The sequence below is a fragment of the Salvelinus sp. IW2-2015 genome, unplaced genomic scaffold, assembly GCF_002910315.2.
Source record: "Salvelinus sp. IW2-2015 unplaced genomic scaffold, ASM291031v2 Un_scaffold4101, whole genome shotgun sequence".
Classification (NCBI taxonomy): Eukaryota; Metazoa; Chordata; class Actinopteri; order Salmoniformes; family Salmonidae; genus Salvelinus; species Salvelinus sp. IW2-2015.
Genome location: NW_019945373.1, coordinates 8531 through 31490, shown reverse-complemented (window position 1 = coordinate 31490; position 22960 = coordinate 8531). Strand labels below are relative to the sequence as shown.

At 44.4% G+C, this 22960-nt stretch overlaps 3 protein-coding genes across 3 annotated transcripts in view; 1 reads left to right on the top strand and 2 right to left on the bottom strand.

Moving 5' to 3' along the window:
- LOC112076880 (glutamate receptor-interacting protein 1-like) overlaps positions 1 to 451 on the bottom strand; it is a 23551-nt gene extending 23100 nt beyond the window's left edge. Inside the window, exon 1 of the mRNA XM_070441488.1 lies at positions 399 to 451. Within this exon, the coding sequence (XP_070297589.1) occupies positions 399 to 451 (53 nt within the window). The remainder of the gene's footprint in view (positions 1 to 398) is intronic.
- A 3691-nt stretch (positions 452 to 4142) lies between these two features.
- Positions 4143 to 9492, top strand: LOC112076879 (A-type potassium channel modulatory protein KCNIP1-like). Its single transcript, XM_024143530.2, has 6 exons — positions 4143 to 4301; positions 4437 to 4506; positions 5675 to 5745; positions 5904 to 6011; positions 6135 to 6302; positions 8328 to 9492. Exons 1-6 carry the CDS (start codon positions 4149 to 4151, stop codon positions 8373 to 8375), a joined length of 618 nt encoding a protein of 205 aa, XP_023999298.2. The 5' UTR covers positions 4143 to 4148; the 3' UTR covers positions 8376 to 9492.
- Positions 8407 to 19286, bottom strand: LOC112076878 (T-cell leukemia homeobox protein 3-like). The gene is made up of 3 exons (XM_024143529.2): positions 18685 to 19286; positions 17159 to 17393; positions 8407 to 10499 (listed from the first exon to the last, which is right to left on the bottom strand). Exons 1-3 carry the CDS (start codon positions 19076 to 19078, stop codon positions 10316 to 10318), a joined length of 813 nt encoding a protein of 270 aa, XP_023999297.1. The 5' UTR covers positions 19079 to 19286; the 3' UTR covers positions 8407 to 10315.
- Between the last annotated feature and the right edge of the window lie 3674 nt (positions 19287 to 22960).

Genomic DNA, 22960 nt, shown 5'->3' with positions numbered 1-22960 from the left:
AGAGGGAAGAGAACAGGAGAGGGGAGAGGGAGAGGGGGGAGAGGGACAGAGGGAAGAGAACAGGAGGGCAGAGGGGGAAGGGAGAGGGGAGCGGGAAAGGGATCGAGGAGAGGGGAAAGAGAGGGGGAAGAGAACAGGAGGGCAGAGGGAAAGGGATAGAGGGAAAGAGGGAGAGTGAGAGAGGGAAGAGAGAGGAAAAGGAGAGAAAAATAGAGAAAGAGTCAGGATTATATACTCAATAATAAAATGGTGATATGACTCCAGGAGCATTTGCTTTCTCATGGTCAGTGAGGTTTGGAAACCAACACCATCAGGACAATATATACCTTTGGGGGTAATCCTCGTTGAGGCTGAGTAGTTAACAATGGGGGTAATCCACATTGAGGCTGAGTAGTTACCACTGGGGGAAATCCACGTTGAGGATGAGCAGTTTCCACTGGGGGTTGTCCATGTTGAGGCTGAGTAGTTACCAATGGGGGTTATCCACGTTGAGGCTGAGTAGTTACCACTGGGGGAAATCCACGTTGAGGCTGAGCAGTTACCACTTGGTGTTATCCATGTTGAGGGAGAATAGTTACCAATGGGGGTTATCCACATTGAGGCTGAGCAGTTACCACTAAAGGTTATCCACGTTGAGGCTGAGTAGTTACCAATGGGGGTTATCCACATTGAGGCTGTGTCACGACTTCCGCCGAAGTCGGCCCTTCTCCTTGTTCGGGTGGTGTTCGGCGGTCGACGTCACCGGCTTTCTAGTCACCATCGATCTATTTTTCAGTTTCGTTTTGTTTTGTCTGTTTATACACACCTGGTTTCAATTCCCCCAWCATGTTCCCTATTTAACCCTCTGGCTTTCATTTCTGTTTTGTCCGTGATTGTTTGTGCGTTAGGTGTTGTGATGATTACGTGTGTGTTTATGATATTTTCCATTTGTGGAACTTCTGCATATATTTTGAGTAAAACACTGTGGTTTCACTCAACACCTGTGTCCTGCGCTTGACTCCAATACTTCTCCGCACACAACCCTGACAGGCTGAGTAGTTACCACTGGGGGTTATCCATGTTGAGGGAGAATAGTTACCACTGGGGGTTGTCCACATTGAGGCTGAGTAGTTACCACTTGGTGTTATCCATGTTGAGGTGAGTAGTTACCACTGGGGGTTATCCACATTAAGGCTGAGTAGTTACCACTGGGGGTTATCCACATTAAGGCTGAGTAGTTACCACTGATGGTTAACCACCTTGAGGGTGAGGTGAGTAGTTACCACTGGGGGTTATTCACGTTGAGTCTGAGTATTTACCACTGGTGGTTAACCACCTTGAGGGTGAGGTGAGTAGTTACCACTGGGAGTTATTCAAGTTGATGGTGAGTAGTTACCACTGGGGGTCATCCACATTGAGGCTGAGAGGTTACCACTGGGGGTTGTCCATGTTGAGGCTGAGTAGCTACCATTTGGGGTAATCCACGTTGAGGGTGAGTAGTTACCACTGGGGGTTATCCATGTTGTGGGTGAGTACTTACAACTAGGGGTAATCCACGTTGAGGCTGAGCAGCTCCCACTGGGGGTTATCCACATTGAGAGTGAGGTGAGTAGTTACCACTGGGGGTTAATCACGTTGATGGCTGAGTAGTTACTCACTGGGGGTAATATACTTGGGCTGAGTAGTTACCACTGGGGGTTATCCACATAGATGCTGAGTAGTTACCACTGGGGTTGTCCACATAGATGCTGAGTAGTTCCACTGGGGTTTGTCCACATAGATGCTGAGTAGTTACCACTGAGGGTTATCCACGCTGAGGCTGAGCAGTTACCACTAAAGGTTATCCATGTTGAGGCTGTGTGTTACCACTGGGGTTTATCCACGTTGATGCTGAGTAGCTACCTTTGGGGTAATCCTCGTTGAGGCTGAGTAGTTACCAATGGGGGTTATCCACGTTGATGCTGAGTAGCTACCTTTGGGGTTACCAACATTGAGGCTGAGCAGTTTCCACTGGGGGTTGTCCACCATTGAGGCTGAGTAGTTACCACTTGGTGTTATCCAATGTTGAGGGAGAATAGTTACCACTGGGGGTTACCAACATTGAGGGTGAGTAGTTACCACTGGGGTTGTCCACATTGAGGCTGAGTAGTTAACAAGGGGGTTATCCACATTGAGGCTGAGCAGTTACCACTAAAGGTTATCCACGTTGAGGCTGAGTAGTTACCAATGGGGGTTATCCACATTGAGGCTGAGTAGTTACCACTGGGGGTTATCCACATTAAGGCTGAGTAGTTACCACTGGGGGTTATCCATGTTGAGGTGAGTAGTTACCAACTGGGGGTTATCCACATTAGGCTGAGTAGTTACACTGGGGTTATCCAATTAAGGCTGAGTAGTTACACTTGGTGTTATCCATGTTGTGGGTGAGTAGTTACCACTGGGGTTATCCACGTTGAGCCTGAGTATTTACCACTGGTGGTTAACCACCTTGAGGGTGAGGTGAGTAGTTACCACTGCGGGTTTTTCACGTTGAGGGTGAGTAGTTACCACTTGGGGGTTATACATGTTGAGGCTGAGCAGTTACATTGGGTAATCCCTGTTGTGGGTGAGTCGTTGCCACTGGGAGTTTATTCAAGTTGATGGTGAGTAGTTTCGACTGGGGGTCATCCACATTGAGGCTGAGAGTTACCACTGGGGTTGTCCATGTTGAGGCTGAGTAGCTACCATTTGGGTAATCCACATTGAGGGTGAGTAGTTACCATTGGGGGTTATCCATGTTGTGGGGTGAGTACTTACAACTAGGGGTAATCCACGTTGAGGCTGAGCAGCTCCCACTGGGGTTATCCACATTGAGAGTGAGGTGAGTAGTTACCACTGGGGTAATCACTTGAGAGTGAGGGAATAGTTACCACTGGGGTATCACGTTGAGAGTGAGGTGAATGTTACCACTGGGGGTTAATCACGTTTGAGAGTGAGGTGAATAGTTTACCACTGGGGTTATGCATGTTGAGGGAGAATTGTTACCACTGAGGGTTACCAACCATTGAGGGTGAATAGTTACCACTGGGGTTATGGATGTTGAGGGAGAATTGTTACCACTGGGGGTTTATCCACATTGAGCTGAGTAGTTGCACTGGGGGTAATCCATGTTGAGGGAGATAGTTTCCACTGGGGGTTGTCCAACATTGAGCTGAGTAGTTACCACTGGGGGTTATCCACATTGAGCCTGAGTAGTTTACCACTGGGGGTTGTCCACATTGCAGGTGAGTAGTTACCACTGGGTTTCCAGTTGAGCTGAGTAGTTCCATGGGTTTATCCATGTTTTGGGTGAGTACTTACCTAGAGGTAATCCACGTTGAGGCTGAGCAGCTACCACTGGGATTAACTATGTGAGGGTGAGTATTACCACTGGGAGCATCCATTTGAGGCTGAGTAGTTTACCACTGGGTGTTTAATCACATTGAGGGTGAGTAGTTACCACTGGGGGTTGTCCATGTTGAGGGTGACTAGGTACCATTGGGGGTTACCAATGTATAGGGAGAGTAGTTACCACTGGGTGCAATCCACATTGAGGGTGATTAGTTACCACTGCGGGTTATCCAGGATTTTCAACCCAGATATTGACCTGGTATGTTACCACTGCTGAGCTTATTAAAGGGTCTCTCCGATTTTCTGCATAGTGAAACTTTTCAATATGAATGAAGATTGCCKTGCGTATTGAGAGAGAGGAGGGAAYGTGTACTACCATTACCTGTGTGTAAGGCTGGTTTTGTGTGACTGTACATTCTTAGAAAAAAAGGTTCCAAAAGGGTTCTACGGCTGTCTCCATAGGAGAACCCTTTTTGGTTCCAGGTAACCTAAAAGGGTTCTYCCTGGAACCAAAAGGGGTTCTTCAAAGGGTTTTCCTATGGGGACAACCAAAGTACCCTTTTAGATTCTAGATAGCACCTTTTTTTCTAAGAGTGTACAGTATCATTGAACAGTGACTCGGTCAGGTGACTGAGGTGGAGGAACACAGGGATTTCTACAATGACCTCTCTCTCACTCTCTCTCTGAGGTCCATCTCCTCTCTGTGCTATTGTGTCCTCCCTTCTCTCTCTTTCCCTACCTACAGTATTACTCCTTTCTATAGCTGATGAAAATGCAACATTTTGTGTAAATTCCCTCTAATGATATTGATGCTCTGTCTCTCTCTAGATAAAATAGATGATGATTTTGAGTTGAGCATTGTGTGTCATCGGCCAGAAGGGCTGGATAAACTAGAGGCTCAGACCAACTTCAGCAAGCAAGAGCTGCAAGTGCTCTACCGAGGCTTCAAAAACGTATGTAGTCAATCTATGTGTGTCACTCCATTTCTCCATTACTTCATCACTTAGTGTCTGTCACTCTCTCTATGGCTGATCTCTCTCTTTTCTCTCTATTTTCTCTATCTTTCTCTGCCTCTCTCTCCATCGTAGGAGTGCCCTAGTGGGGTGGTGAATGAGGACACCTTCAAACAAATATACGCACAGTTCTTTCCCCATGGAGGTAGGGAATGAGTTTGTGTCTGTGTGTACATAACCTTTAAAGGTGTTGAGTTGTGCAATGGATTTGTGTTATGATCACATAAAGGGTAATACATACATTACATGACCAAAAGTATGTGGACACCTGCTAGTCCAACATCTCACTCCAAAACCATGGGCATTAAAATGGAGTTGGTCACCCCTTTGCTGCTATAACAACCTCCACTCTTCTGGGAAGGCTTTCCACTAGATGTTGGAACATTAGATGTTGGAACACTCCGGGGACTTGCTTCTATTCAGCGACAAGAGCCTTAGTGAGGTTTTTCCACACCGATGTTGACAAATCATTTCTGTATGAACCTCACTTTGTCCGCGGGGGCATTGTTATTGTATTCTCTAGTGTTAAGATTTCCSTTAACTGGAACTAAGGGGCCTAGCCCAAACCATGAAAAACAGCCCCAGACCATTATTCCTCCTCCACCAAACTTTACAGTTGGCACTATGCATTGGGGCAGGTAGGGTTATCCTGCCATCCGCCAAACCCAGATTCGTCCTGTCGGACTGCCAGTTGGTGAAGCGGGATTCATCACGCAAGAGAATGCGTTTCCACTGCTCCGGAGTCCAATGGCGGCGAGCTTTACACCACTCCAGCCGACGCTTGGCATTGCGCATGGTGATCTTAGGCTTGTGTGTGGCTGCTCTGCCATGGAATCCCATTTCATGAAGCTCCCGACTAACAGTTARTGTGCTGATGTTGCTTCCAGAGGCAGTTTGSGACTCAATAGTGAGTGTTGCAACTGAGGACAGACGATTTTTACACTCGGCGGTCCCGTTCTGTGAGCTTGTGTGGTCTCCCACTTCACYGCTGAGCCGTTGTTGCTCCTAGACGTTTCCACTTCACAATAACACCACTTACYGTTGAACGGGGCAGCTCTAMCAGGGCAGAGATTTGACGAACTGACTTGTTGGAAAGGTGGCATCKTATGACGGTGCCACGTTGAAGGTCATTGCGCTCTTCAGTACGGGCCATTCTACTGCCAATGTTTGTCTATGGAGATTGCATGGCTGTGTGCTCAATTACATACACCTGTCAGCGATGGGTGTGGCTGAAATAGCCGAATCCACTAATTTGAAGGGGTGTCCACATACMTTGTATACATAGTGTATCTCTTCTCTCCAATGCTCTGCAGATGCCAGTACCTACGCACACTACCTGTTCAACACCTTTGACTCAGCACACAGTGGATCCATCAAGTTTGAGGTTAACATTCCTCTACTGTCTCTCTACTCCTCCCCTCTATCTCTCTCTTTCTCTTTCTCACCATCATCAGATGACTAACCCTTTTTGTATTCTGGATCATTCGTCTTCTTGTTCTCGGTGATACGGCGTCTCATTCTGTCGCTCTCTCCCTCCTCCAGGACTTTATCATGGCGTTGTCCACCCTGCTGAGGGGTTCAGTGAGGGAGAAACTGACGTGGACATTCAACCTGTACGACATCAACAGYGATGGCTACATCAACAAGGAGGTGTGTGTGTACTTAAATATTGCGTGTGGTTATTTCACCATTTAACAACGACAGGCAAATATTATTGCATATATTTTGCTTCATATGCGGCGGTTTTGTGTATTCTTTGTGCGTGTTTTACAGGAGATGACAGACATCGTCAGAGCGATATATGACATGATGGGGAAGTACACCTACCCTGCCCTGAAGACAGACACCCCCAAACAACATGTGGATGCCTTCTTCCAGAAGATGGACAAGAACAGAGATGGAGTAGTCACTCTGGACGAGTTCATTCTGTCCTGCCAGGAGGTCAACTTTCTCTACATTTATACGATCATCATTGTTCCACCCACTTATTCTTGTATTTTATTGTAGTTTGAGGGTTTTGGATGGATCAAATTCAATGATCAACTGACCAACTTCACAGCCATGCGTCAACTCAACCACTTTAGGTTTGCTTCCAACCATCTACCATCTCTATGTCAACAACAAACATCTGACCAATCAGATTAGAACAAGGTAGCTGCTAGGCAGATAATCAATTATCGTTTCAAACACTGTTGTGTAGTTTTATAGTTTAGAAGTACACAACAGTGACTTAGGGTTATTTTATGAAGTATAATATTCTTTTCTATTTGCCCCTTCTGTAGGTCTTTACCTTTTTAACTTCTTCATTCGGTCCTCCAAAGACTTAGAATGAAGATGTCACAGCCTYGAAAATGTCATGGAAACCATGCGGGCTCAGAATGCTCAACACTCTTTCAGCTTGTCATAAAGTCGCCCAAAATTGACTCCAGTCATTGTGTGGGGGAGAAATCCACAATATTCGGTCAAATCCTATGGCTCTCCCATCAAATCAAACGAAATCAAACTGTATTTGTCACCACAACAGATGTTGACCTTACAGTGAAATGCTTACTTACAAGCCCTTAACCAACAGTGCAGTTTTAAGAAAAAATACTCCCCCAAAAATAACATTAAAAAAAATSTATGTATCAAATAATTAAACAGCAGCAGTAAAATAACAATAGCGAGGCTACATACAGGGGTACCGGTACAGGGTCAATATGCGGGGGCACCYGTTAGTCAAGGTAATTGAGGTAATATGTACATGTAGGTAGAGTTAAAGTGACTATGCATAGATAATAAGAGTAGCAACGCAAATAGTCTGGGTAGCCATTTGTTTAGATGTTCAGGAGTCTTATGGCTTGGGGGTAGAAGCTGTTTAGAAGCCTCTTGGACCTAGACTTGGCGCTCTGGTACCGCTTGTCGTGCGGTAGCAGAGAGAACAGTCTATGACTAGAGTGGCTGGAGTCTGACAATTTTTAGGGCCTTCCTCTGACACCGCCTGGTATAGAGGTCCTGGATGGCAGGAAGCTTGGCCCCAGTGATGTAGTGGGCCGTACGCACTACCCTCTGTAGTGCCTTGCGGTCGGAGGCCAAGCAGTTGCCATACCAGGCAGTGATGCAACCAGTCAGGATGCTCTCGATGGTGCAGTTGTGGAACCTTTTGAGGATCTGAGGACCCATGCTAAATCTTTTCAGTCTCCTGCGGGGGAATAGGTTTTGTCGTGCCCTCTTCACGACTGTCTTGGTGTGCTTGGACCATGATAGTTTGTTGGTGATGTGGACACCAAGGAACTTGAAACTCTCAACCTGCTCCACTACAGGTTGGGGGTGTGCTCGGTCCTCCTTTTCCTGTAGTCCACAATCATCTCCTTTGTCTTGATCATGTTGAGGGAGAGGTTGTTGTCCTGGCACCACACGGCCAGGTCTCTGACCTCCTCCCTATAGGCTGTCTTGTCGTTGTTGGTGATCAGGCCTACCACTGTTGTGTCATCGACAAACTTAATGATGGTGTTMGAGTCGTGCCTGGCCGTGCAGTCATGAGGAAACAGGGATTACAGGAGGGGACTGAGCACCCCCCCTCTAAGTGGCCCCTGTGTTGAGGATCAGCGTTGCGGATGTGTTGTTACCTACCCTTACCACCTGGGGGCAGCCTGTCAGGAAGTCCAGGATCCAGTTGCAGAAGGAAGTGTTTACTCCCAGGGACCTTAGCTTAGCATAGGCATCACTGTGATAGCAGCTGGTTTTGGTTGACTAAACTCGCTTCCTCCCTCTTGCCCCGCCAACCCTGCCCCAACCAGAAAAAACAAGCATGTGAGGTGTCTTGCTTTCTGTACTCTCTGCTGTTCACATTGCTYTCCCTTGCTATCTTCTCCTCTGTTTTTGTTGCCCCCTCGTGGTGGTTATGAGAACTGCAAGTTCAGAGGTATAATTTTTTCCACCTGATATTAAATCAGCTCTCCTTTTTTCCATACTTTATTTTCTTAGGACGAAAACATCATGAGGTCCCTGCAGCTCTTCAAAAATGTCATTTAGACCACACAGAGAAAAGACACAGAGAAAGAAAGACCGGGAGGGATTGGAAGAGATGCTTGAACTGTGAGAAGGAAAAGCAGCCCGCCATTTAATGGAAAAAAGAGGCACAAATAAACTTTGTTGTCACCATGGTTACGAGAGGTACTCAACACCGGCTGCCCAACAACAGCTATACACACCAGTCGTGTGGCACAGTGTCTCACCATCATGTTACCATGGCAGTGACCATCAATGGGCTGGGTTATGACCCTTGCCCTTGACCTCTGACCCCTGTACCTGTTTTTGAACCTCCTGTGACCCTGTAACCTTTCACCCTAGTCCTCTCTGTCTTGTTCTGTTGATGTTGTTATGGTTACTGATCTCTCTGAGAGTGTATATCACACCTGTTAGTGTACCTACTGACATAAACACACACACAGATTAAGGCATACACACATACCTTGGATTGAATCCTCAATCGACTACAAATAACAAATACACAATCAATACATTTTCATCTGTAGAATTCATCTGATCGGTATTTAACCTTTAAGAAAAATACATTTGAACCAAGTCATTCTTAACCCTGCTAAATGCAGAACTCCTACCGAATGTGTGTTAGTGTTATTCAATGTTTTTGGTGTTGTGGTAACTTGTGTCATAGTGTTTTTGGCTTCTATCTTTCTGTCTGCAATGAGCTCTTTTATCTGTGTCGTGGTTGGTCTCTTTTTCTGTCAATCTAAGTCATGGCCAGACGACATCCCGCCCACAGAGCCTGGATTGGATGTTATGTGGCCTATGATAGACATATACAGTGGTAGGAAGTTATTGCAAGTCCCATTTTGAAGTGTATTCTTATGTGGGATATTACGACTGTGGGATATTACGATATTCCGACAGTAACAACTCTCAAGACAATACCCAACCACTCACTGTGACCAGAGAGAGAGAGAGAGAGAGAGAGACCTTGTCACTGAGAATACAGGAATAAAGCCATGAGAGATGACAATAGCCTAATCAATGTGAACTTACTGACAAAAAAATACAAAATCCCTTTTCTCACAGTTATCTCACAGAAAACATCAGTGTATTGAGATGTGGTACAAAATGATATTTAACAACTTTTCAGAACAAATTGTGACGTTTGATATGTCTTCTTTGAGTAAAACGAAGCTTTCCATCCATGTCTGTACACCACAGGCAACAAATGAAGAGTTCTCAAGTGAAGAGTGTATATCGGTATTTACATATCTACATCCCAAGTACAAATGACGATACATTTACACCCACATCCTCATAGGAAATGAATCACAAATGGAACATTTGAGGATGTTTTAGTTTCATACTTTACCAACATTACATGCATCACTCTTCCACCTCTCCACTTCCTCCCTCTCTTCTCTACCCCTCTACCTCTCACACATGGCTCCTCCTGTCCTTCCCTCAGTTCCCTGTCACTTGAGTCTACAATCTCTCTTTAGCCATAGAGTCATAGAGCTTGTTCCACGTTGCTGCCAAAAGTGCTGACTGATCTACAAATCACCTTGCATCATAAATAACTACTCATTCTTATCTGTAGATCAGTCAGTAACCATTTACCCACAATGCACCATGGATTTGACGCTCTCGAACACGGCCACAGTGTGGGATATAACACAAGGCCAGATAGGGGTCAAAACACCTGTAAGGGTGCTTGGCTAGTGATAGACCTAGATAGGGCTCAATCTAAGGATGAGGGGTTGGGTGTAGTATTAGGGCTATCAGGCACCTTGTCTCCACACAGTCTCAAAGGGGCATCACACACTGTCCATAATCTCCACTTTGCCACTACCAACTGAGCTAGGGTCAAATCATCCAATTCCTCATCTTAACAGTTGGGAAGGATGGCCAAATATGTGACCCTGGATCAGTGGTTACGGGAGACTTACTCCCTCTCCTCGGCCCAGGGCTGCKGGTTCCTCCTACTCCCTCTCCTCGGCCCAGGGCTGGAGGTTCTGCAGGGCATACAAGGAGGAGTTATGTGAGCACAGCGGGTCGAAACCTGCTGATTCGTTGAGGGACTTGTGGAGGGCGTCGGCCTGCAGCTGTAGGATCAGCCGATTGGCCTGTTGACGCTCAGCCTCCCGCTCCTCTGCTGTCTGTCTCCTAAAACAGAGAAAGAGAGAGATTAGGCCTACTTGCTTACAATCTAATTATGAACATAAAATACTTCTAATATGTTGAAATTCAACAATGGTCAAACTTATGTAGCCTAGTGGACGTTTATATACCATCTCAACTTTCCTTAGGCATCTAGGCCTACAGCTTCYTTTTTCTGAAGGCACTGTATAATTGCAGATGACTTGATAAACTATAGGTCTAGGCCAAACAGACTTGGTGTGAGGACTGACGCTGGAGACAAGAAGCAAGTACAGGGAGTGAACAAAACAAGAACATCGCCTGGACGGGGCAATGAAACGACATGACGACAATAATGCTGACACGGGGAACCAACTGAGGAACAGACAGATATAGAGGAGGAATCAACAAACATGAAAGAGTCCAGGTGAGTTCAATTAGAGCAGATGCGCGTAATGATGGTGACAGGTGTGCGTAATGAAGGGCAGCCTTGCTCCCTCAAGCTCAGAGAGGGGAAGGGGGAGAAGGCGTGACAGTACCCCCCCCCCCCTCTAGGGGCCCCACCCGGCATCCCACCTGGGCAAGCCTGACAGGCCGGGCCGAGGCATTTTCGCTGTACTAGCGGGCAGAGGCGTAGAAGCCCGGTAAGCCGGCTTAGGAGTGGGAGCCCGACGAGCCGGCTGAGGCGTGGGAGCCTAACAATCCAGCTGAGACGTGGGAGCCTGACGAGCCGGATGAGGCGTGGGAGCCTGATGGGCCYGCTGAGGCATGACGTGGATGGAAGCCTGCTGAGCCAAACGAGGCAAGGAAACCTCTCGAGACAACTAAGGCGTGGAAGCKCGACGAGCCAGCTGAGGCACCCCTGGTTCCATCAGCGGTGGCACCTGGATCCGACGTAACCACCAAAAACAAAAAACAAGAACTCCCTCAAATATTGGTGTCAGCATTCTGTAAGGACTGACGCTGGAGACGAGAAGCAAATACAGGGAGTGAACATTTAATGGAAAACAGACATCAAACAAAACAAGAATAGCGCCTGGACGGGGGAATAAAACCACGCAGGTGCGAGTAATGATGGTGACAGGTGTGCGTAATGAAGGGCAGCCTGGCTCCCTCAAGCTCAGAGAGGGGAAGGGGGAGAAGGTGTGACACTTGGGCTGATTTTACCATCCTGTTTTCTCCTGACTTATTCTGGTAGGCCTACAGGATAGTCCAATCATTTTTTGGCAGAAGAATTAGGGATCTACCAGCGAGCTGTTCAGTTCGATTGAACGTTCGCTATGTTGCATAATGGTTTGAAATTAACGACATGTTTCACCAAAACTTTCTTCAGCATTCTTGAGCAGACTTTGAGGTACATTTGCTCCATTTGGTGGGTGTGGCAGGGTGTGACTTGAAGCATTGAGTGACATATTTAAAGAGCAGTGGCCATGCTGACAGCTTGCCTGGCTACCCAGGCTCCTTAATACGGCCAGATTCTACGCCACGCCCACGGACGTTTGTTTTCTTACCTGCAATGAGTCTGGATAAAAATGTTACTCCTGAACTTATTTAGGCTTGCCATAAAAAATGGGTTGAATACTTATTGACTCAAGACCTATACTTCGGGCCATGGATCATCACTGGAGGCTTCGGGCCATGGATCATCACTGGAGGCTTCGGGCCATGGATCATCACTGGAGGCTCCGGGCCATGGATCATCACTGGAGGCTCCGGGCCATGGATCATCACTGGGAGTGTGCTTGGGGCACAATATTGGCACCATCACATGGACGGACTTCGGGCCATGGATCATCAATGGAGGCTCCGGGCCATGGATAATCAATGGAGGCTCCAGGCCATGGATCATCACTGGAGGCTTCGGGCCATGGATCGTCACTGGAGGCTTCGGGCCGCAGACCGTCGCTGGAGGCTCTGGACTGCAGACCGTCGCTGGAGGCCTGSTGCGTGGAGCTGGCACAGAACGTACCGGGCTGGGGAGACGCACTGGAGGCTGGGTGCGTGGAGCCGGCACAGGATGTACTGGACCGTGGAGGCGCACTGGAGGTCTGGAGCGTAGAGCTGGCACAACGCGTCCTGGACAAATGACCACCTCTGCATTGGCAAGTGTGGGGAGCTGGCACAGGATGCACTGGGCTGTGAAGGCGCACTGGGGACACAGTGCGTAGAGCCGGCGCAGGATATACTGGACCCTGGAGGCTTACTGGAGACCAGGAGCGCTGAGCCGGCACAACCCGTCCTGGACAGATACCCACTTTAGCACGACAAGTGCGGGGAGCTGGCACAGAACGCACCGGGCTGTGGAGGCGCACTGGAGACACGGTGCGTAGAACCGCAAAACATGGCACCTGAACGGTGACCAACTCCACACGGTGAGTACAGGGAGTTGGTTCTGCTTCCCACCTTGGCTCCGCCAACCAACCTGTGTGCCCCCCCCAAAACATTTTTTGAGGCTGCCTCTCGGGCTTCCGTCGTGGCCGCGAACCCCGGTGTCGTCGTTGTTGCTCCTTCGCTGCTTCCGCATGCTTCCCCGGCAGGCTTTCGTGTCTTGCCAAGACTTCCTCCCAAGTCCCGGATATTCTCTCCTCGACCTCTTTCAAAGACCAGGATGCCATCTCCTCCCGGGCACGCTGCTTGGTCCAGTTGTGGTGGGATCTTCTGTCACGCTCGTTGGAATAAATGGASCAAGGCGCAGCGTGCGTAGAGTTCCACATGTTTTAATAAATGAAACTCACCAAAACAAATACAGAAACAAACGAAACGTGAAGTAATGGAGTGCTCACAGGCACTACACAAAAACAAGATCCCACAAACAACAGGTGGGAAAAGGCTGCCTAAATATGATCCCCAATCAGAGACAACGACAGACAGCTGCCTCTGATTGGGAACCATACCAGGCCAACATAGAAACGAAATACTAGAATGCCCAGCCTAATCACACCCTGACCTAACCAAAAGAGAGAAATAAAAGGTTCTCTAAGGTCAGGGCGTGACACAGTAAGACTCACAGCTGTAATCGCTGCCAAAGGTGATTCTAACACGGGGGTTGAATACTTATCTAATCAAGATATTTTAGTCTTTTATTTTTCATAATTTTTTGGCAAATGTTGAAATGTTTCTTCCACTTTCACATGACAGAGTATTTTGTGTAGATCATTGATAAAAAAATACAATTAAATCCATTTCAACCCCACTTTGTGAATACTTTCTGAAGGCACTGCAAAAATCCCCCAAAATCCCATGTAGCACCTTTCACACTACCAGAAAATAATTCGTCTCAATAGTCTCAATTCAGGCCTATATTTTAAAACTATCCTTGTCCCCAGACTAATTGGGCATGAGCAGAAGTGTCTGTCTGGTGACTGATGAACGAGATTAAGACTTAAAGTAACAGTGTTTCCAGATTTCCATTAAATAGTATCTATAATTAATTACAATGTGACTGAAATAGTTTTCCTCACAAAAATGTTTCATTACGTTTATGTTAAAGGCAGTGCTTGAAAAAGTGACCAATTGTCATACTTYAGTAAAAGTAAACATACATTCATCGAAAATGACTCAAGTAAAAGTGAAAGTCACCCTGTAAATTCCTACTTGAGTAAATGTCTAAAAAGTATTTGGTATTAAATATACTTAAGTATGAAAAGTAAAAGTATAAATCATTTCAAATTCCTTATATTAAGCAAACCTGACGGCACCAATTTTTCATTTTTTTCATTACGGATAGCCAGGGGCGCGCTCCAACCATCAGACATGTTTTTCAAACGAAGCACGTGTTTAGTGAGTCCGCCAGATCAGAGGCAGTAGTGATGACCAGGGACGTTCTCTTGATAAGTGTGAATTAGACAATTGTCCTCTCCTGCTAAGCATTCAAAATGTAACGAGTACTTTTGAGTGAAGAGGGAAAATGTATGGAGTAAAAAGTACATCATTTTCTTTAGCAATGCAGTGAAGTAAAAGTATGAGGTTGTCAAAAATATAAATTGTAAAGTAATGTACAGATACCCKAAAAAATAACTTAAATAGTACTTTGAAGTATTTTCAACTACACTACCGTTCAAAAGTTTGGGGTCACTTAGAAATGTCCTTGTTTTTGAAAGAAAAGCACATTTTTGTTCCATTAAAATAACAAAATTGATCAGAAATACAGCGTATACATTGTTAATGTTGTAAATGACTATTGTAGCTGGAAACGGCAGATTTTTAATGGATTATCTGCATAGGCGTACAGAGGCCCATTATCAGCAACCATCACTCCTGTGTTCCAATGGCACGTTGTGTTAGCTAATCCAAGTTTATCACTTAAAAAGGCTAATTGATCATTAGAAAACGCTTTTGCAATTATGTTAGCACAGCTGAAAACTGTTGCCCTGATTAAAGAAGCAATAAAACTGCTAACATAATTGCAAAAGGGTTTTCTAATGATCAATTAGCCTTTTAAAATGATAAACTTGGATTAGCTAACACAATGTGCCATTGGAACACAGGAGTGATTGTTGGTGATAATGGGCCTCTGTACGCCTATGTAGATATTCCATAAAAAACCTGCCGTTTCCAGCTACAATAGTCATTTACAACATTAACAATGTCCACACTGTATTTACGATCAATTTGATGTTATTTTAATGGACAATTTTTTTTGATTTTCTTTCAAAAACAAGGACATTTCTGAGTGACCCCAAACTTTTGAACGGTAGTGTAGGTACTTTACATCACTGGTTAAAGGTGCTACAGATAGGATTTTCTTTAACATTTTTGCATTATATACTGAACAAGAATATAAAAACAATAATTTCAAAGATTTMACTGTTACAGTTCATATAAGGAAATCAGTCAACTGAAATAACTTCATTAGGCCCTAATTTATGAATTTCACATGARTGGGAATACAGATATGCATCTGTTGGTCACAGACACCTTAAAAAAAGTAGGGGAGTGAATCAGAAAACCAGTCAGTATCTGGAGTGACCACCATTTGGCTCATGCAGCGTGACACATCTCCTTCGCATAGAGTTGATCAGGCTGTTGATTGTGGCCTGTGTAATCTTGTCCCACTCCTCTTCAATGGCTGTGCAAAGTTGCTGGATATTGTTGGGACCTGGAACACGCTGTCGTACACGTGGATCCAGAGCATCCCAAACCTGCCCAATGGGTGACACGTCTGGTGAGGATGCAGGCCATGGAAGAACTGTAACATTTCCAGCTTCCAGAAATTGTATACAGATCCGTGCGACATGGGGCCGTGCATTATCATGCTGAAAKATGAGGTGATGGCGGCAGATGAATGGCACGACAATAGGCCTCAGGATCTCGGCACGGTATCTCTGCATTAAAATGACCTTTAATAAAATGCATTTGTGTTTGTTTTCCGTTGCTTATGCCTGCCCATACCATAACCCCACCACCACCATGGGGCACTCTGATGTCAATGTTGTGAATAACAAACCGCTCGCCCACACAACGCCATACACGCTGTCTTCCATCTGCCTGGTATAGTTGAAACCAGGATTCATCCATGAAGAGCACACTTCTCCAGCGTGCAAGTGGCCTTCAAAGGGGAGTATTTGCCCACTTAAGTCGGTTATGATGCCAAACTACAGTCAGGTCAAGACCGTGGTGAGAACAACGAGCACGCAGATGAGCTTCGCTGAGACGATTTCTGACAGTTTGTGCAGAAATTCTTTGCTTGTGCAAATCCACAGTTTCATCAGCTGTCCGAGTGGCAGGTCTCTGATGATCCAGCAGGTGAAGAAGCCGGATGTAGAGGTCCTGGGCTGGTGTGCTTACATGTGGTCTGCGGTTGTGAGGCCAGTTGGACGTACTGCCAAATTCTCTAAAATGACTTTGGAGGTGGCTTATGGTAGAGAAATGTATATTAAATGACCTGGCAACAGCTCTGGTGGACATTCCTGCAGTCAGCATGTCAATTGCATGCTCCCTCAAAACTTGTGTGATAATACTGCACATTTTAGAGTGGCCTTTTATTGTCCCCAGCACAAGGTGCACCTGTGTAATGATCATGCTGTTTAATCAGCTTCTTGATATGCCACACCTGTCAATTGGATGGATTATCTTGGCAAAGGAGAAATGCTCACTAACAGGGATGTAAGCAAATTTGCATACAACTTTTGAAAGAAATAACCTTTTTGTGCATGAGGAAGATTTCTGAGATCTTTTATTTCAGTTCGTGAAATATGGGACCATCACTTTACATGTTGTGTTTATATTTTTGTTTAGTATAATTTCAGAAAATGTTCATGATAGATCTTCATGATAGATCTGTTGCTAATAATGAAATGATAGTGACTATGAAACACTTTATTTTCACTATTACTGCAGATTTAATATGGACATTTCCTGAAATTACAATGCAAAAATCCAACAACAACAAAAATCCTATGTGTAGCACCTTCTAAAAGCAGCAGCTTTTCTGTGTTGAAATGATGTCGGCTTACTCCAACAACAGAATTGTGTGGGTATACCGAAACAACTGAATGGTGTGGGCGTACCCCAACAACATAACGGTGTGGGCATATACCAACCATCGTTAAAAATATTCATCCGAGTAGACTTCTAATTGGCCAGTTCATTCTCCTCACGAGGAAGACATCATCCATTGAGATTTTCAATGGACATTTACTTTAAGGTATGACTAAACATGTCAACTGTAAAATTGATAAACTGACCTCCACTTGGTCCTGCGGTTCTGGAACCAGGTCTTGACCTGCGCGTCTGTCATCTTCAGGCTCTTGGCGAGGGTGGCCCGCTCCGCGCTCGCGAGGTACTTCTGCCGGTGGAAGCGCTTCTCCAACTCACAAATCTGCACACGGGAGAAGGATGTCCGAGGCTTTTTCCGTTTGGGCGGTGTGCGGTTCTGGTATGGATGACCTATCCGCCGGGTCACCGTGAATGGCACGAGAGCTGAAGGAGGGAGCAGAACAACAGACTGGAGGATGAGTTTACACGGAGGATGAGTGATGGGTGTTTTGTCCTCTGTGGTAGGAAAGACTCCAACTGTGTTGTTGTACAGTTCATAAATTCTGGGGTATAGGCTAATCCTCAGTAGAAAACAAAGGTTATATTCATTATTAGCCTAGTTAGAAGAGAATTGTATTGGTTGATTTGGCGCCTGCATAAAACCGGGCGTTTCTGTTTGGGCCTACGTCGACACATCCATCTGCAATTTGCGAATATTCATTTTTAACCTGATTTGAATCGTTTATTCTCTGGGGATAAAGCCATAATTTCTGTCTGGATATTACAATTAGGCTTCCTCTTGCGTGAGCAAACAATGACATGAAATAGTAAATACAGGGAGTCGATCATGTTGGTTTCGGCTCTGGGTGCCGAATTAGGCTATTACAGATTGAATAGGTCTACATTTGAGATGAATAGCATTATTGCCTAACATTTACACTATGGCTTAACACTCTTCACGAGGATGTTTTCATATGTCTTTATCAGATTGTATAAACTGTTGGGTGTTAAACAAAATCCTTATATTTAAAATCTATATATTTAGGCCAATAACAAGAACGTGCATGAGATACATCTAAAAWTAACAATTTATCACATGTCCTTGGCGCTAGAAGATCCTAAACTGGAAGTGAATACAAATGGAGGCATAAAGCAATACAATTTAAGGCTATTCTGGGTGATTTTACAATGCAATTTGATTATTGTAGCAATTATGTTTTTTTACCACATTTTATTTGTATAGGCCTATTCAATATTTACACGTGGTTTTCGTTGCTATAAGTATTAATTGACTTTATCAAGCACACGCCTTGTAACATTAAAATATGCTAAATATGTAGAGAAATAAGGAAATAAGCTACAATTTCAGTAAAATTGCATAAGTGGGTGAAGCCTACATTTTCTTCCGTTTTAATGCGTAAAAGGTTGAAGATTGAATTAATGGTTATCAAAATGCTTTGTTATTTTATTGATCACATAATATGTATTATATGTATTATTGTTGTTTTTATTGCCGTATCGTTATCGTTATTATTTGGCTTTTCACTTTTTTAAAGCTTATTACACGTAAGATAAGATGTTTTGAAAATTGCCATTACGGGAAACCGGGAACATTTTCTTAATGTTCAGATGGATAGTCTAAATCACTGTGCCTGAAATGGTGTATATATATATATATAAACAGAATAAACATTATTTGATGGGCTATAGGCTAAGGGTTCTATCGGAAAGTTACCTGATAACCTGTCCTTGGCGAACCTATAACCGACCCACGGGAAACACAGGCCTCCATACCCAGGCACAGCGCTCCCCACGTGCAGCGGTCCCTCGACCGTCAACGGTCTGTGAGCGGGCACCCGGATCACTCCTCTGCTGCCCAGGCTGCGGTTCACTCCGTACAAACCAGGATCCTCTAACTGTGGTACCATACCCGAGAGGGAGATGGACAGCGCGGTGTAGGGCGCTGCGCTCTCTCCGGTTGGGCTCCCCAAAAGGTAACCGTCTCCACTGCTGGTCCGGCCGCTCTCTGAGTCAGCACCGCTACTAAGTATCTGGTCGATGCCGAAGCTGATGGGTTCGTGCTGGACCTCTTTGGTAGGAGGGCTTGTGGCGCTCTGTGCGCGCTCCATCCCCACCGTTTACTCAGACCGTGGGATGGCTGGACAGGATGGAAATTAAATAACGAGGTTAAACAGCCGGTTTGTGCCAAAAAGCAACTGCGGTTGGCTCCATTGTCATCCTCCGTTCAGAATCCGACCATCTGAAACTTCGGAAAGCACTCCTTCAGATCATCCTCGTGCACGCCAGTTTGATGTGCGTTTGGATAAGTCTGTGACGCTCTCTTCCCTGCGTCTAAACATGTTGGTCTTGCTGCCCCCGCCATTCTTGTGTTTTTATTGGTTGGTGCTGTCAACCCCTTGGGGGGAGGATAATTTAACACCATAACCTAGACTGCTTTCCGACAGAGTTCATATAATTTAGTGCAATTCACAATTCACTTGACCTAGTGCTTTATTTATTTAACCAGGCAAGTCAGTTAAGAACACATTCTTATTTACAATTACGGCCTAGGAACAGTGGGTTAACTGCCTTGTTCAYGGGCAGAACGACAGATMTTTACCTTGCCAGCTTGGGGATTCGAGCTAGCAACCTTTCGGTAACTGGTACAACACTCTAACCGCTAYGCTACCTGCCGCCCCACAGGCTTTGAAAAAGTGCCCGGAGTCCCTTTATTCTAACCTCCTTTTTGTAGCCTTGTCATTGTCCGATCTCCATGAAAATACAGTAGGCTGTAATGAAATATATTAATTGACCTGAAATAACAGATACAAGTTGCAACGATTACATATTTCTTACTTCCCATTGCCTTTTCCTATTTCGATACAGTTTAGTCGTTGATAATCTCTAGCTCTTGTCTCTGTCTCTTCTCTGTGATATGTCCATCCCGCAATACACATGTTGGTGGCTGTGCGTCTCTCACCGGACCTGTGGAGTAGATGAAGAGTAGATGAAGGAGTAGATGAACGCAGGCAGTTCAGTCGGCTTATTGATTTTCTACGAGGAACATGAGAGGACCTGTATTAACACAAGAGTCTATTCGTCATGGATTAAAGTGGGCCTTGGTTAGGGCCATTGATTTGAGGTATAGAGGAAGCGAGGCATCACTTCTCCGTTTTGATTACGGTGTCTGTCAACAGCTACTGTCAGATTCCTCCTCTGTGTAAGATATACATTTGAAGTAAGCCAATAGGTTGTTTCCGAACCGTGTCTGCTGCTGGTAATCATGATGKTTTAAGTCCTTACAAGGCCTAAACTAAATGACAATAGTGCAGGGTATAACCCGACGGTGGCACATTAATTGATAATAAAAGGGAATTGTCTGACGAGGCCACGGGCTATACAGAGGAAGTGGAGGGTCTGCATGGTCGCTGGAACCTCCTGCCCATCAGAATCAATGAAAAGACGGACACAATTAACTGTTTATGTACCCCTGGCTAGAGCTTTGCTGAGATGGGTTCCTGTCCTCGTCTCTATAGACCTGATATAGGCCCATCATATTTACATGTACATTTTATTTATCGACCAAAGCAAATATTCTTAACACAGGTAAAACATTTTTTAACTATTAGGCTATAATTGAAACCTATATTTTGGATTGCAAGTTTCTTATAGGTTTTAAGGATAGATAACTGAATACGACTATTTTAATGATTAATTTGATGAGGCGAAATAAGCTAGGTACCTCCCACAATCAAAATTATTACCTCGATCGAATTTGTTGCATAAGTGAATGTCCATAACGGAGGTTCTATTGTTTTTTTTGTGCCATCTATTTAACTTTTCTTTATTTTTATGTGCGTTAAGGTTTTCATATTCATCCTGGGGAAATTCCTTTGTGAATAATAATGATCTCGTATTAATACGTAGTTTACAAACATGTGTTTTCCATAAACGAACAAACGGGGTAGGCATATCAAGAGACCTAACCAAAACTTGACGTGGTTGTTCAGAAATATGGACTGGCYGAATTGGCTATAGTTTCCCCACCATCGTGAGCACACCGGCGGCCTATTTTCATGAGGGAGAAATGGACTGTTATAGCTGTCATTTCCCGTACACATTTTCATATTTACTGCGCAGTTATCAGGCTACTTTATATTAAAATCATAATTACTATTTATTGTGTACCTATATGTGGTTGATCGTTTTATTCTATTAAATTATATGTTTGATGTATARATATTTTTTCGATTGCATGCATTTTGATTTAGCCTAATATGACCATCTGCAGTCCTACACACATAGCAAAAACGGGTCTAGTCAACGTTGTTTTCACGTCATGTTAATCAAAAAATGCAATGTGATGACGTTCAATCAACGTGGAAAACTGRTTAGATTTGAAAAAAGTAATCAACATAAGGAATTTCGTCTTTTTTWCACCCAACTTTGCATCTAAATCCAATGACATGGTGACATTTTTGGTTGATTTCACGTTGAATTCACGTTAGTTGACAACTCAACCAAATGTAAATACAAAATTGAAGTTGAACTGACATCTGTTCCCGGTGGGTATATTATGCACTGCGGATTTGGGAACGCGGCAGAAACGGTGTCATAGCTGGCTCTCTCTCCACTGGAAATGGAATGAGCGGACGGGGACAGGGGAACATTGGTTCAGGGGTCGTGGGTGTAAATGAGCCGGTGTAATCCTCAGATTATCCGAGTTTATGTCACACCATGAAGCCACTAAATGCGGGGAATGCTAGGCCTACTACATGGATGATACAACCACGATAATAACTATAGTTCTATACGATAATAGAACTAATAGCTTTAAAACTATTTAAGAAATACTAGAAATAGAAGAACAAATAAATAGGCTACCGGATACAAAACACATTAACCTCATTGAGCATTCTGCGCTGTGCTCTTGCAGTCATCTTTATAGGACGGCCACTCCTAGGGAGAGTAGCAACAGCGCTGAATTTCTCCATTTATAGACAATTTGTCTTACCGTAGACTGATGAACATCAAGGCTTTTAGAGATACTTTTGTAACCCTTTCCAGCTTTATGCAAGTTAACAATTCTTAATCTTAGGTCTTCTGAGGTCTCTTTTGTTCGAGGCATGGTTCACATCAGGCAGTGCTTCTTGTGAATAACAAACTCACATTTTGTGAGTGTTTTTTATCGGGCAAGGCAGCTCTAACCAACATCTCCAATCTCGTCTCATTGATTGGACTCCAGGTTAGCTGACTCCTGACTCCAATTCGTTTTTGGAAAAGTCATTAGCCTAGGGGTTCACATACTTTTTCCAACTTATACTGTGAATGTTTAAATTATGTATTCAATATAGACAAGACAAATACAATAATTAATGTGTTATTAGTTTAAGCACACTGTGTTTGTCTATTGTTGTGACTAAGATGATCAGATCAAARCTTATGARTAATTTATGCAGAAATCCAGGTAATTCCAAAGGGTTCACATACTTTTTCTTGCCACTGTATATAGATACAGAGAACATCAACACATTAACATCAACACGCCAGAGGATATAGACATTGGACTTGGGTCTCTGCTGGGAGTTTACCTCATATTTGGATTTTTCTATTCTSCTTTGCCACTAAAATCATACACTCTAAAAATTAGGGGTTCAACAAGGGTTCTTCTAAGATCCTCAAAGTTCATTGAAGAACCATACGGTTCTTGGCACTGAAAAGTTACCCCAAAAGGTTCTTCCAAGAACCCAATAGGAGGTGGGGGTTGGTGGGGGTTCTTGCAGGAACCTAACTGTCCAATCGAAACATTTGGATTTGAATTTGAAACGACAGCAGGTGCAGACGCTTAATTGAAAAATGTAAAGATCTCCTCGATTTAAGGTAAGGTTTGTCCCTTATATGATCTAAATTGATATTGTTTTGTGATGATACCATCTATCTTTTCATATTTGTGCAAATCTTTCTAAAACAGAAAATGGACACAATTCAATGGATATCAATCAACAAAGAGG